This window comes from Oncorhynchus clarkii, chromosome 3, assembly GCF_045791955.1.
Source record: "Oncorhynchus clarkii lewisi isolate Uvic-CL-2024 chromosome 3, UVic_Ocla_1.0, whole genome shotgun sequence".
Lineage (NCBI taxonomy): Eukaryota > Metazoa > Chordata > Actinopteri > Salmoniformes > Salmonidae > Oncorhynchus > Oncorhynchus clarkii.
In genome coordinates, this window is record NC_092149.1 from 20,144,814 (window position 1) to 20,157,079 (window position 12,266).

Consider the following 12,266-nt stretch of genomic DNA (forward strand, 5'->3'; position numbering starts at 1 on the left):
TCTTTTCTCTCCCTCTCTTGTGTGTCTCTATCTCACGTGGCTGCAGCTGGGATGAAGGCAGTGTTTGGTGTTTAGTATGCTGCCGGTGGCTCTGTGTCTTTCCTGTCGCATGGAAGAAAGAGGACGGGGCTCCCAGAGGCGCTTTTTGGGTAACGGGGGGTGACAGGGGGACTGTCTGTTTCCCAGGGACCCTCTTCTGGAATGTCCATGATAGAGCCCACCTTGCTCCATTCTTACACAGCCTAGACCCTCCCCAGTCTTCCATCTCAGCTAGCCTTCGCTATGGCTTCCCATGCTTACTCGGGGAGATGGGAGAAGATTTGGGGGGCAGTGTTTGTTGCATTAGCCTGAAGGAGTGGAGGGAGGGATGGGTGAGTGCGGTTCCTTTTTTGGGGTGTCGTTGGGGGTTGGGTGGGATCTATAGGAGGTGAGGGGATGGTGGGGCATGGCTGAATGGGAAGGCCTGTTTTGTTCTGTGAAAGGTCAAAGGGCAGTGGGGGGGGGGGGCCTAACGGAGCTCATGCGTTAGAAACACACTCCCAGTAAAGTTGTTTTGAGGCTGGGAGACAGAAGCACCCCTCTGGTACACCTCTACAGTGTTAGTGATGGCATACTACATCAATAACCAAGGGGCCTAATGTTGCGTGAAACATGAAAAGTAATCATGTGCAGTCTAGTGTTGTGACGTAACTATCTAACTGTACCTCACTGAGTGTATTTACATGTGCCATTGGGCTGTCAACCTGCTGAATGACGTGACCCCTGGCCTCTCATGTCTGGATCCAGGCTGATGCTTCTCCCCCATGTCCAGTCCCCAAGCTCCTGTCACCGTAGTAGCCCCTGGATTTGAACAACACAGTCCCTGTCTGTCTGTCACCTCCTCCCCCCCATATGTGTGCAGTGTGTCCGGCGTGACAGATCAACACTTGTAGCCAACACTGTACTTGCCCCAAACTGGCCCATTCACGTCACATTAGCCCAGCCGCGACCACTTGCAGATGATGACAATAACGAAAAGAGCAGATTTGTAATGCCGTTCCTCCTCACCCCGCCTCCCCCGAATTCTCCCAAGATCCGTCTCCCAACATTACCCACTTATTCAGTCCTCAGCCCCTCTTTCTCTGACACTTCTATTACACTGGGTCGCTACGAAAGAGAGGAGGAGGGAGAGAGTGAGCATGAAAGGACACTCTTTGAACCTATTGTTCCCCCTGGAGAAAGAGGGAAGGAAGGAATGAAGGGTGGAGAAGTGTAGGGGATTCTCATAGTCCTCTTTCATACAGAAAGTGAGTGAAATGGAGGAGTGAGAGAAGCAGGGGATGGGGCATGAAGGAGTAGCAGGGGGAGTTCTAGACAACGAGCAAAACTGTTGGAGCAGCTGGGTTACACAAACAGACATTTACCTTTTGGGCTGTAGTATTCTCTGTTGGCAAGCCAGACCCACCCAACCAACCCAAGCCAACGTTGTGCTGTGACCTGAAGAGGACAGACCCAAGACTCCTTGACTGTGAAGACAGCGTCGCTTGGAGTGGGGCGGTTTACTGACCGTGGGAGAAAAGGGACAATAACACATGGCTCTTCTTCTGCTTGACTGACCCTCTATCCTATTGTCTTATTTTGGGGTCAAGATCCAGGACACCTGCTGAGCCTCAGAGCAGAGGGGCAGAGACAAAACAATCATCGTAATAATAGCCAGCCAGAGATTTAGTTATGAGAGATTTGTCAGGATTGATTTATGCAGAGTGGTTTTGAGCTTGTTTTTCAGTCGTCATATATATATTGTGTGTGTGTGAGACCCACTTCACTCAACACACCTACAGGCATGAGAGAGTTGCTTGCCACTGTCGCTACACCAACGTCTGTGTCAAGTTCAGAGTCTGTAGAGGAATGAGAGAAGCTCACACACCCCTGCACACACACCGTCCAGCTCACCCCACATAGTCGAGCACATTTGAGCCTGCTTAAACCCTCTCAATCGCACAAGCATAGAAGTAGTTGAATCAGACTCTCACACCATTATTTTTCATTCCCTGTGACACACTCTAGCATGCACATCCACACACACTCTAGCATAGACATCCACACACACTCTTATCCTACTCTGACATCCTGTCCACCTAAATCGTATCCATGCAGTCCTTTTATAAGCTCGAGAAAGCACACAATCTCCCTCTCATGGCCTGACATGCAAAAACACGCTGCGTTACCATAGCGACGCTGCCCACATGACGGAAGATCTCGGCAACTGTTGGTAAGGCTCTGGCTGACTAGAAAGCATGGAGCCTCACTTCCCACATCATAAACACCAACGTCTGCTCTGCACAGACCAACAGGCTGCCCACTGACTCTAGTCAACATTTTAAGCACACTCGATGCCTGTGACTTAGTAAGGTTAGTAAGGAACAGTCTCACTCTTGTGATTCATAGGGTAGAGTAGGCCTAGCCGAACTCCCTACATTTACGAAGCCTAACCATGTGACTTGGGACTGTTGTAGGAGTTGAATGGCAGAGGCTATAATATAATGATCATTGGGCAGATTCACTTGCAGAGAATTCCCTCCTACACACACATTCAAATCAATGGCATTGTTTTTGTATGTTTTTTAGGGGCATTGTTACATAGCAGCAGAATACTCCCCCTCCCAGAGAAAGCTTCACTGATACTCTTTGATACTTTTCTAATGTGCCTTGAACCTCAAGCCCCCCCCCCACACACACGCAAACACGCAGCATAGGCACGCCAAATCTTATACACACACACACGACTTAGGCATACTCTAGAAGGAACAAAACTGTCACATTTAACCCATTTCCTCAGCGTGTTGACCCCTGTGTGTGACCCATGTCTGTCTGCTCCTCTCCCACCTCCAACTAATTAGATTAGCCAAATCCCCTGAGACAGACAGACAGTGTGACAACACTTCACTCTGCTGTAATACTGGGAAGCCCAAGCATAATGATGCTGTCCGTGCTGACAATTCACAGGTTATACTGTTAGAAATGGTATGCGACTGACTTATCGAAATACAGAGGGTTGTTGTCAACAAAGAGGAGTATTCAAAACCAGCATAGGCATTTGAGATCTGTTTCTCTCTGTGGGTTATGGGTTAGATGGCACTATTATAGGGATGGTTCTGTATGGGAATCAAGTGACCTTTTAATTGTGTCAGAGTGGAGAAGGCTTTCAGAGCAGTGGTGTTGATGCATGGCCTTGTTACGTTAGATCAGAGCTGCTTGGTTAAGGTTTGGCTCTTTCTGATGGAGCGTGAACAGTCAGCCAAGTCCAATAGAATTGTTTTTATTTATTTATTAATGTTTTTATTTTATTTTTTACCCTCAAACAATTAGGCTAAACAAAAGTCTGACCTTCTCTCCAGAATCAACTTTGAACTCAACTTACTCAAATCCCTCAAGGAAGCAGTCTAGAGTGTATTGTCTCTTGTCTACACACATTAAGCCTCTTGTATGAAGGGACGGAAATGAAATGTGCTTCCTTCGTTTTCTTTTTCTGTGTGAAGTGTCGTGACCCCAGTGGGTTGGGAAATGCACCATGTTTATACGCGCTATGAGCCGGACAGTCATGTCTGGTAAGTCTCCGTCTACCCAAACTGTCTGTATGCACCTCTGTATGCACCACATGCGTGGTATGGTGGTCTGTCTGCACATGTGTGTAAATATACATACTTGTGCATGCGGTCAACAATTATTACAAGTATTGTCTACCTCTGTATGTCGTCAGCGTGATAAATTATCATATCAAAATCTGAAATGTCATTGACTACAATTTGTTAAAACAGATCTCTCTGAAGTAAGATAACAGAATGTGCATATTAAACACAAACTGTCTTTCAAATGAGAATTAGGGGAAGAGCTGATGCCAAAAAAGATAGGAAATTCTTGTCTACTTCAGCCATATCTTTTCTATTTGCAAGAAGAGTAGTGTATAGTTCCAGTAGTTAGCTACACCGCTACATGGCAAAAAAAAAAGTTATTAAATATGTACTAAAACACTACTAAGATTGGAATTTAGTAAACTACATTTTGAAGGTGGTGGTAGTTTCAGTTACTTGTTGAACTACATGTAGTTCACTACTCCCCAACACTGGGTAGACTCTGGGTAGATGCTGGGTAGAGCTGGTGCTGAACAACTGCAGCCGCTCTTCCCAAACAAGATCAGAGTTCCTGTTTTCCCGGTCCCTAAAGAGAGGCTGGAATACCAGGCATGCATTATATGGACTGTTGTTGGATCAGGGCACAAACTATGAGGTGAGATCTGATGACAGCGGCCTTACTGAGAACCAGGGCTTATCATTTAAAGATGTCTAAACTGAGAGAGGGTTTATATAGCATGCTGGATCCTCTAGACTCAACAGAACATGGTTTCTAGGTCAGCCTACTATACAGTTCTTCTCTGTACCACCAAGACTCCCTCCTCTTGGTCTTGTCGAAGCATTAAACGTGACACCTTTTTATTGCCCCCTTATGTGGTTTCGCTATGATGTGGAGGTTGTGTTGCCCTGTGTAACTGGCAGTTGTCACCAGATAGATTAGGAAGGAAACCAAGTGTTTATATAAAGTGACCGACCGCCCGTCAGTCTGTCTCCTGCCCCTCTCACAGAACAGCTGAGAAGCCTGAGCTCTGGCAATGGCCCAGGGTTCAGATCGCTGTGTGTGTTCACACCATGAAATATTCAACAGTCAAGTATGTGTCTGTGCACACAGACGTAACCGCCAGGTATGCTAGGTCCACTTACCTGTCCCTCTGAGCAGAATGCACTGAGAAGGGACAGTGATGGCTTGGCGGAGGTAACCATGGGAGACCGATGGTGACAGACAGATGGATGGACAGAGGAGATACATAGCACTGGAGATGGACTACACCAACATCTAAAAAGAACCCCCGCCCCCCTTGAAAGGGGTCCTCAATATGTTCAAGAAGAGGAGGATGCAGAAGGTAGAGAACAGGAGGTGGAGAGAAAGTGGGCTGCTGTGGAATCAATGAGGGGGGTGAGAGTGAATGCCTGCAGGGGTTATTACCCTGCCTGAATGCCATTAGGATTCTCATGTCTTTGGTTTTGGTCTGAAGAAGACCTGTCTGCGTTGTTGCTGTACAACAATACCTACTAGAGCCTAGTCTCTTAGGATTAACTCCTGCTATTGTCCCTGACTGTTGTGTGTGGATACTGCCCTGCTCTGACCGCCTGCCTGTGTCTCTGACCGTCTAGCTAACTGTTGTTTGGAAGCGGTGGCTTCCATGGCAGATCCAGTTTCAGGTCTCTATTGTGCCATACCGGCTGCCCGTGAAACTCTAGCCTGGTGTAGAGTGAAGAGGGGTGTGGAGTTACTGGAAGGGCAACGACATGACGTGGTCCTCTACGTGGTCCGCTAATGACCTTTAGCATCCATTAATGTACCAGTCACGTGGTGATCTAAGGTTTTACAATGTTGGAGATGGAATGAATGCATGTTGCAGACAGTCAGTGCAGACTGGATACAGGCCAGGGTTCTTGTCTATAAATACCTTATCCCCTGCTTTGTAATGATGGACTCTCAGCTCGTTGAGTTTCTCTGCTGTTGCCACGTTGTCAGAGGGATTGAGTCGAGGCTAAGGGGCCGGCCTGTACTGAGGGCTGAACAGACACATCTTGGTGTGTGATACGCTCAATGCTGAAGTGATGCAGCGCTGATGTATTCTGGTTAAGCCTAGCTGTTCCCAGTTTAGCCCCAGTGCTTTCAGCCTCTATGGGCCCCGCTGAGTGCGTACACACACACACACACACACACACACACACACACACACACACACACACACACACCAGGTGGAGGCAGGTTTGTCCAGGCTTACTGTTAACAGTCAATTTACCACAGCAAGCCTATGCCAGGTGCTCGCTCGCCCACTCTCCCACTCACTCACCCAGGAACGGTGAGGGTGTCAGTTGTCCCTAAGCGATTGACCAGGACCAGTTTGGGTTTGTGTGGGTAAGGTCAGTCCCGGGAGGAGTAGTACTGATCCTAGGCCAATACTCTGAGGAGTAATGTTTTTCCCTGGAGCTGCAGTACTCTATCCAGCTCTGCATCCTCTGCTTCTGCTGAGGAATAACCTGTGAACAGACGCGCTGTCCCCAATCACAAGTGATTCACAACTGGGAAGGTTTTAAAAGCCCAGGTGTTTTCATTGCTGTATCCTTTAAAGGTGTTGCAGGAGCCCATGACAGGCCGAGTAGTGGAGAATCTGATATTCAACCTGGCTTGCACCCTTCCAAACTGTATCCAGTCTGCTATTGTCACAGTTGCTGTTGGCATGTGAGAGTGAGACATTGTAAGATAGTCCAACTCTCTGAGGAAGCGGTAGATTCTCTTACACTTGTTCAGGTAGAGGCCTTTAGCATCTGAACATGGGGTTTTGATATTTGATCCCATTTGAGTATTTGAAGGAGATTCGGGAGTCACTCATCCACATACTTTTAGCCTAATTCCCATCTCATCCTCCCTCCATCTGGGCAAAACCATTTCTCACTGTCTATGTTGTGAATGGAGATGGTTGTCACCAATTCATCTCATGGGGGTTACAACCCAGATTTTTACCTTGTCAGCTCGGGGATTCGATCCAGCAACCTTTTGGTTACAACGCTCTAACCACTAGGCTACCTGCTGCCTCTGAGTCTATTTGGGACATATTTCCCTGACAACAGAAAAAATTACTTCAGTTAGCCTCTACCAAAGCCTTATGGGTGTAATATACACTGGTCATGTGTGAAAAATGGCTTGTTTACGTACACACACACACACAGTAAGTGATTGATGTTCGTTCCCTCTGGTGGTTGACAGCTCATCATTGCTGCTACCTGTTTGTGTAGGAGTGGGTGTGTTGTGTGTTGGTTTGCATTCATCAGCTGGATAATATGGAAAGGAGGTGGATATTGACATTGAGAGAGGGAGAGCAAGAGAGGTATGAATGAAAAGAGGGACAAATATTTGTCTTTTGTTCATTTGTGATGCCGATTACATGGCTGTATGCTGGTTTTAGAGATGAGTGAAGGCAGACCTAAAGCCAGAGGGAGAGGAGGGGTGTGTGTCTGGCTTGCCGTAGGGCCTGTGAAGGTGTGAACCGTGTGATGGTTAGAGCTGTGTTTCCACCTGCTGTTGAGTCAGTATGAGTCAGTGCGCATTCAGCTCCGCTGTTTGACGGCTGCTGCATCGTCATGCAGATCCTGACAGGAAGGACTGGATACGCGCAGGGGACAGGGATTTACTAACTAACAGCTTATATATGCTACAGCATGTGAAGTAGAATCAAACACAGCTACCACTACTACAGTTTGCTCTGTCCTCTGCAGTGGTGTTAGTTGTGCTGTGTTTGTGTAAGTATCTTCTGCATGTTCTGTACTGTAGTCAGGAGTGACATCATGGGGCTGAGGAAGTTGCTTTGACCAAGTCAAATCACTGTCAAGAAGGAAGAGATTTTGTAGATGGTGTAGCCTATAAACCATACTTTGACGATAGTAGATATCTAGATATCTCCTGGTTGATGTCCTCCCGATCTCCCTTTGAGGTACAGTCTTGACCACCACCCCTGGAGACACAGACACCATGTAACGTGGCCTGTTGACTGTTGTTTTTACTAACTATCTTTTTCCTCTTTCTCCCTCCCAAAGGCTTGGAGCACCGATAATCTGGACACTTCCGGGGAGCCCACTACCCGCTCTGTGGGCACCACTGCCAACTTGAAGGGGAAGATGAGCAAGAGGTGATACTGCCACTTAGAGGGCACACTGCCCTCTGGGTCTTAATCGTTTCACTGAGGATGGATTGGAACAGTTAAAGATCATTTTAAAGAGGGTGGAACAAGTACACTGCTGACCTGCACAAGGGAAATGTGACTGCAGTGTAGTTACAGGACGCAGAAGTGGTGTGAAATGTGACTGTAGTGTAGTTACAGGACGCAGAAGTGGTGTGAAATGTGACTGTAGTGTAGTTACAGGACGCAGAAGTGGTGTGAAATGTGACTGTAGTGTAGTTACAGGACGCAGAAGTGGTGTGAAATGTGACTGCAGTGTAGTTACAGGACGCAGAAGTGGTGTGAAATGTGACTAGTGTAGTTACAGGACGCAGAAGTGGTGTGAAATGTGACTGCAGTGTAGTTACAGGACGCAGAAGTGGTGTGAAATGTGACTGTAGTGTAGTTACAGGACGCAGAAGTGGTGTGAAATGTGACTGTAGTGTAGTTACAGGACGCAGAAGTGGTGTGAAATGTGACTGTAGTGTAGTTACAGGACGCAGAAGTGGTGTGAAATGTGACTGTAGTGTAGTTACAGGACGCAGAAGTGGTGTGAAATGTGAACCATTAGGCACCGATGGAACTTTGGTGCCAGACAAGGGATGCCAAGCATAGACTGAGAGGAAGGATGTATATTATATAGACTGTAGTATTTCAGGTTCACTATACTTTGTAGCTGTGCTCTGTGATGAATGCCCTTGTATGGACATCCCTGTCAGGTATTAAACCACTTCTGTGGAGACACGGGTTGGAGAGAAGTTTATACACAAACACATACAGGGAACCTCAGAACTTCCCTTACAGACCACGCAGTGCTGTGAAACAGGACGTTCCCCACTTTCATTTCCCCCTGGCTGTGGTGAGATTATGTGGTAGTTGATAGTGGGAGGTTGATGTGATGTGAAGCTTAGAGGAGTGAGTGGTGTCACTGATGAAGTCTGGCCCTGGTCACCGCAGGTTGGCATGAAACCTAACCTTAACCACACCGCTAAACCTAATGCCTAACCTTAAATTTAAGACCAAAAGCACATTTTTGTTTTCATACATTTTTACAATATAGCCAAATTTGACTTTGCAACTGGCTCATCTAGCAGAAGTCGCTCACTTTTGCCTGCAGGGCAAGATTCATGACAAACATCGAGCTGCAAAAATCACCATGCAATGGAACTGCCACAGTCGGTGTGTGCATTTTGAGAGTAGGGACATGCAAAGCAGTCTGCTCAGGGTGGTTTCTGTTCACACGAGAACCACTGTCAAGCTCCCATAGCTACAGCTTTGTTTGTCTTGGAGCTTCTCCTAACCTAAGTGTATGTCTACTAATTCACCAAAACATAGACAGACTGTATACAGGGCTTCTACTGCTGCACTAACGTTAGAACAGTGTTGGTCTGCTGCTGTTCAAGACAAATACATTCTCTGTATTGTGACTCTCACTCTGTGACTGTATAATGCTGTTATTTCATCTAATCTGACTGCTGTGTGTGTTTCTATCTCAGGCTGTCTGTTGTGAAAGGTCACTTCCCTAAGCTCGTTGACTGTGCCCACTTCCACTATGACAATGTGGAGTTTGGCTCCATCGAGGTAGGTTTCGACGCAATCAATCAATCAAATGTATTTATAAAGCCCTTCTTACATCAGCTGATGTCACAAAGTGCTGTACAGAAACCCAGCCTAAAACCCCAAACAGCAAGCAATACAGGTGTAGAAGCACGGTGGCTAGGAAAAACTCCCTAGAAAGGCCAGAACCTAGGAAGAAACCTAGAGAGGAACCAGGCTATGAGGGGTGGTCAATCCTCTTCTGGCTGTGCCGGGTGGAGATTATAACAGAACATGGCCAAGATGTTCAAATGTTCATAGATTACCAGCAGGGTCAAATAATAATAATCACAGTGGTTATCGAGGGTGCAACAGGTCAGCACCTCAGGAGATTAATGTCAGTTGGCTTTTCATAGCTGATCATTCAGAGTATCTCTTCTGCTCCTGCTGTCTCTAGAGAGTTGAAAACAGCAGGTCTGGGACAGGTAACTAGACTGGACACAAGACTGTGCGTGCGGGCTAAAATGCCCATTTTAGAAATGTAAACTACAAATATGTCCTGCTTGGCTGACTGTAAATTAAGTGTGTTTTAACTATGTCTATTACTAACGTCATAGGTCCTCATGGATGTTCCAGTGGCCTGCATTAGAATCCCAGCCTCATGTTGTAATGTTACTGCAGTGACGACAACCCCAGCCTCATGTTGTAATGTTACTGTTGTGACGACAACCCCAGCCTCATGTTGTAATGTTACTGTAGTGACGACAACCCCAGCCTCATGTTGTAATGTTACTGTTGTGACGACAACCCCAGCCTCATGTTGTAATGTTACTGTAGTGACGACAACCCCAGCCTCATGTTGTAATGTTACTGTAGTGACGACAACCCCAGCCTCATGCTGTAATGTTACTGTAGTGACGACAACCCCAGCCTCATGTTGTAATGTTACTGTAGTGACAACAATCCCAGCCTCATGTTGTAATGTTACTGTAGTGACAACAATCCCAGCCTCATGTTGTAATGTTACTGTAGTGACGACAACCCCAGCCTCATGTTGTAATGTTACTGTAGTGACGACAACCCCAGGCTCATGCTGTAATGTTACTGTAGTGACGACAACCCCAGCCTCATGCTGTAATGTTACTGTAGTGACGACAACCCCAGCCTCATGCTGTAATGTTACTGTAGTGACGACAACCCCAGCCTCATGCTGTAATGTTACTGTAGTGACGACAACCCCAGCCTCATGCTGTAATGTTACTGTAGTTACTACAACCCCAGCCTCATGCCTGTAATATTACTGTAGTGACGACAACCCCAGCCTCATGTTGTAATGTTACTGTAGTTACTACAACCCCAGCCTCATGCTGTAATGTTACTGTAGTGACGACAACCCCAGCCTCATGTTGTAATGGTACTGTAGTTTATACAACCCCAGCCTCATGCCTGTAATATTACTGTAGTGATGACAACCCCAGCCTCATGCCTGTAATATTACTGTAGTGACGACAACCCCAGCCTCATGCCTGTAATATTACTGTAGTTACTACAACCCCAGCCTCATGTTGTAATGTTACTGTAGTGACGACAACCCCAGCCTCATGTTGTAATGTTACTGTAGTGACGACAACCCCAGCCTCATGCCTGTAATATTACTGTAGTTACTACAACCCCAGCCTCATGTTGTAATATTACTGTAGTTACTACAACCCCAGGCTCATGCTGTAATGTTACTGTAGTGACGACAACCCCAGCCTCATGCTGTAATGTTACTGTAGTGACGACAACCCCAGCCTCATGCTGTAATGTTACTGTAGTGACGACAACCCCAGCCTCATGCTGTAATGTTACTGTAGTTACTACAACCCCAGCCTCATGTTGTAATGTTACTGTAGTGACGACAACCCCAGCCTCATGTTGTAATGTTACTGTTGTGACGACAACCCCAGCCTCATGCTGTAATGTTACTGTAGTGACGACAACCCCAGCCTCATGCTGTAATGTTACTGTAGTTAATACAACCCCAGGCTCATGCCTGTAATATTACTGTAGTGACGACAACCCCAGGCTCATGTTGTAATGTTACTGTAGTGACGACAACCCCAGCCTCATGTTGTAATGTTACTATAGTGACGACAACCCCAGCCTCATGCTGTAATGTTACTGTAGTTTATACAACCCAGCCTCATGCCTGTAATATTACTGTAGTGACGACAACCCCAGCCTCATGCTGTAATGTTACTGTAGTAATTATCACATGTGAACAGGACTGACAGACTCTCCCAATGACCTCACAAAACAGGTCTCACTGTGGGTTACGCTGTGTGTTACTGCATGTCTATACTGTGTGTGTGTGTTCCTGCATGTCTGCACTGTGGGTGTTTCAGTCAGTATGCATCAGGACTGTGGGCTTGATGTGGAAGGGGGTGGGCACAGTGGCGAGATGAGAGCAGCAACATCTCCAGGGCTGAGGCTGGCTCTCTTTCTTTGTGCATGACCTACACACTCTCTCACTCACTCACTCACTCGCACGCACGCACGCACACACGCGCTCACTCACTCACTACTGGGCACACAACCACAACTGGACTCACAAATACAAACTCAGTCAGATTTTCTGTCCATGGGCATCGGAGTGGAAGAGCAGCAGTACTCTCCCTTTTCTCTGACATTCACACTGAGCACATTCTCATACCTCTCTAGATACTGTTCATTGTAACGTAGTTGGTTAATTCATATTTACAGTTTATGTTCATAAACTTGTCGTTTACTTATACAAGCACACACCGTGTACAATTCCACCCCCCCTAAAAAAAAATCTAAATGCACACACTGTTAAACATACTTCAACAGAAATCATATAACATCATCCTATAACAAGGATTTTGTAACTAATGCCATTTTAAACACGGTCATGATGATTAACTCCATACGCCTGATGTTGTGAGTGACA

General features: G+C 46.5%; 1 protein-coding gene across 1 annotated transcript in view; it reads left to right on the top strand.

The window, feature by feature from the left end:
• LOC139390643 (rho GTPase-activating protein 33-like) overlaps positions 1-12,266 on the top strand; it is a 39,727-nt gene that overhangs the window by 5,378 nt on the left and 22,083 nt on the right. Inside the window, exons 2-3 of the mRNA XM_071137908.1 lie at positions 7,656-7,747; positions 9,274-9,358. Of these exons, the coding sequence (XP_070994009.1) occupies positions 7,656-7,747; positions 9,274-9,358 (177 nt within the window). The remainder of the gene's footprint in view (positions 1-7,655; positions 7,748-9,273; positions 9,359-12,266) is intronic.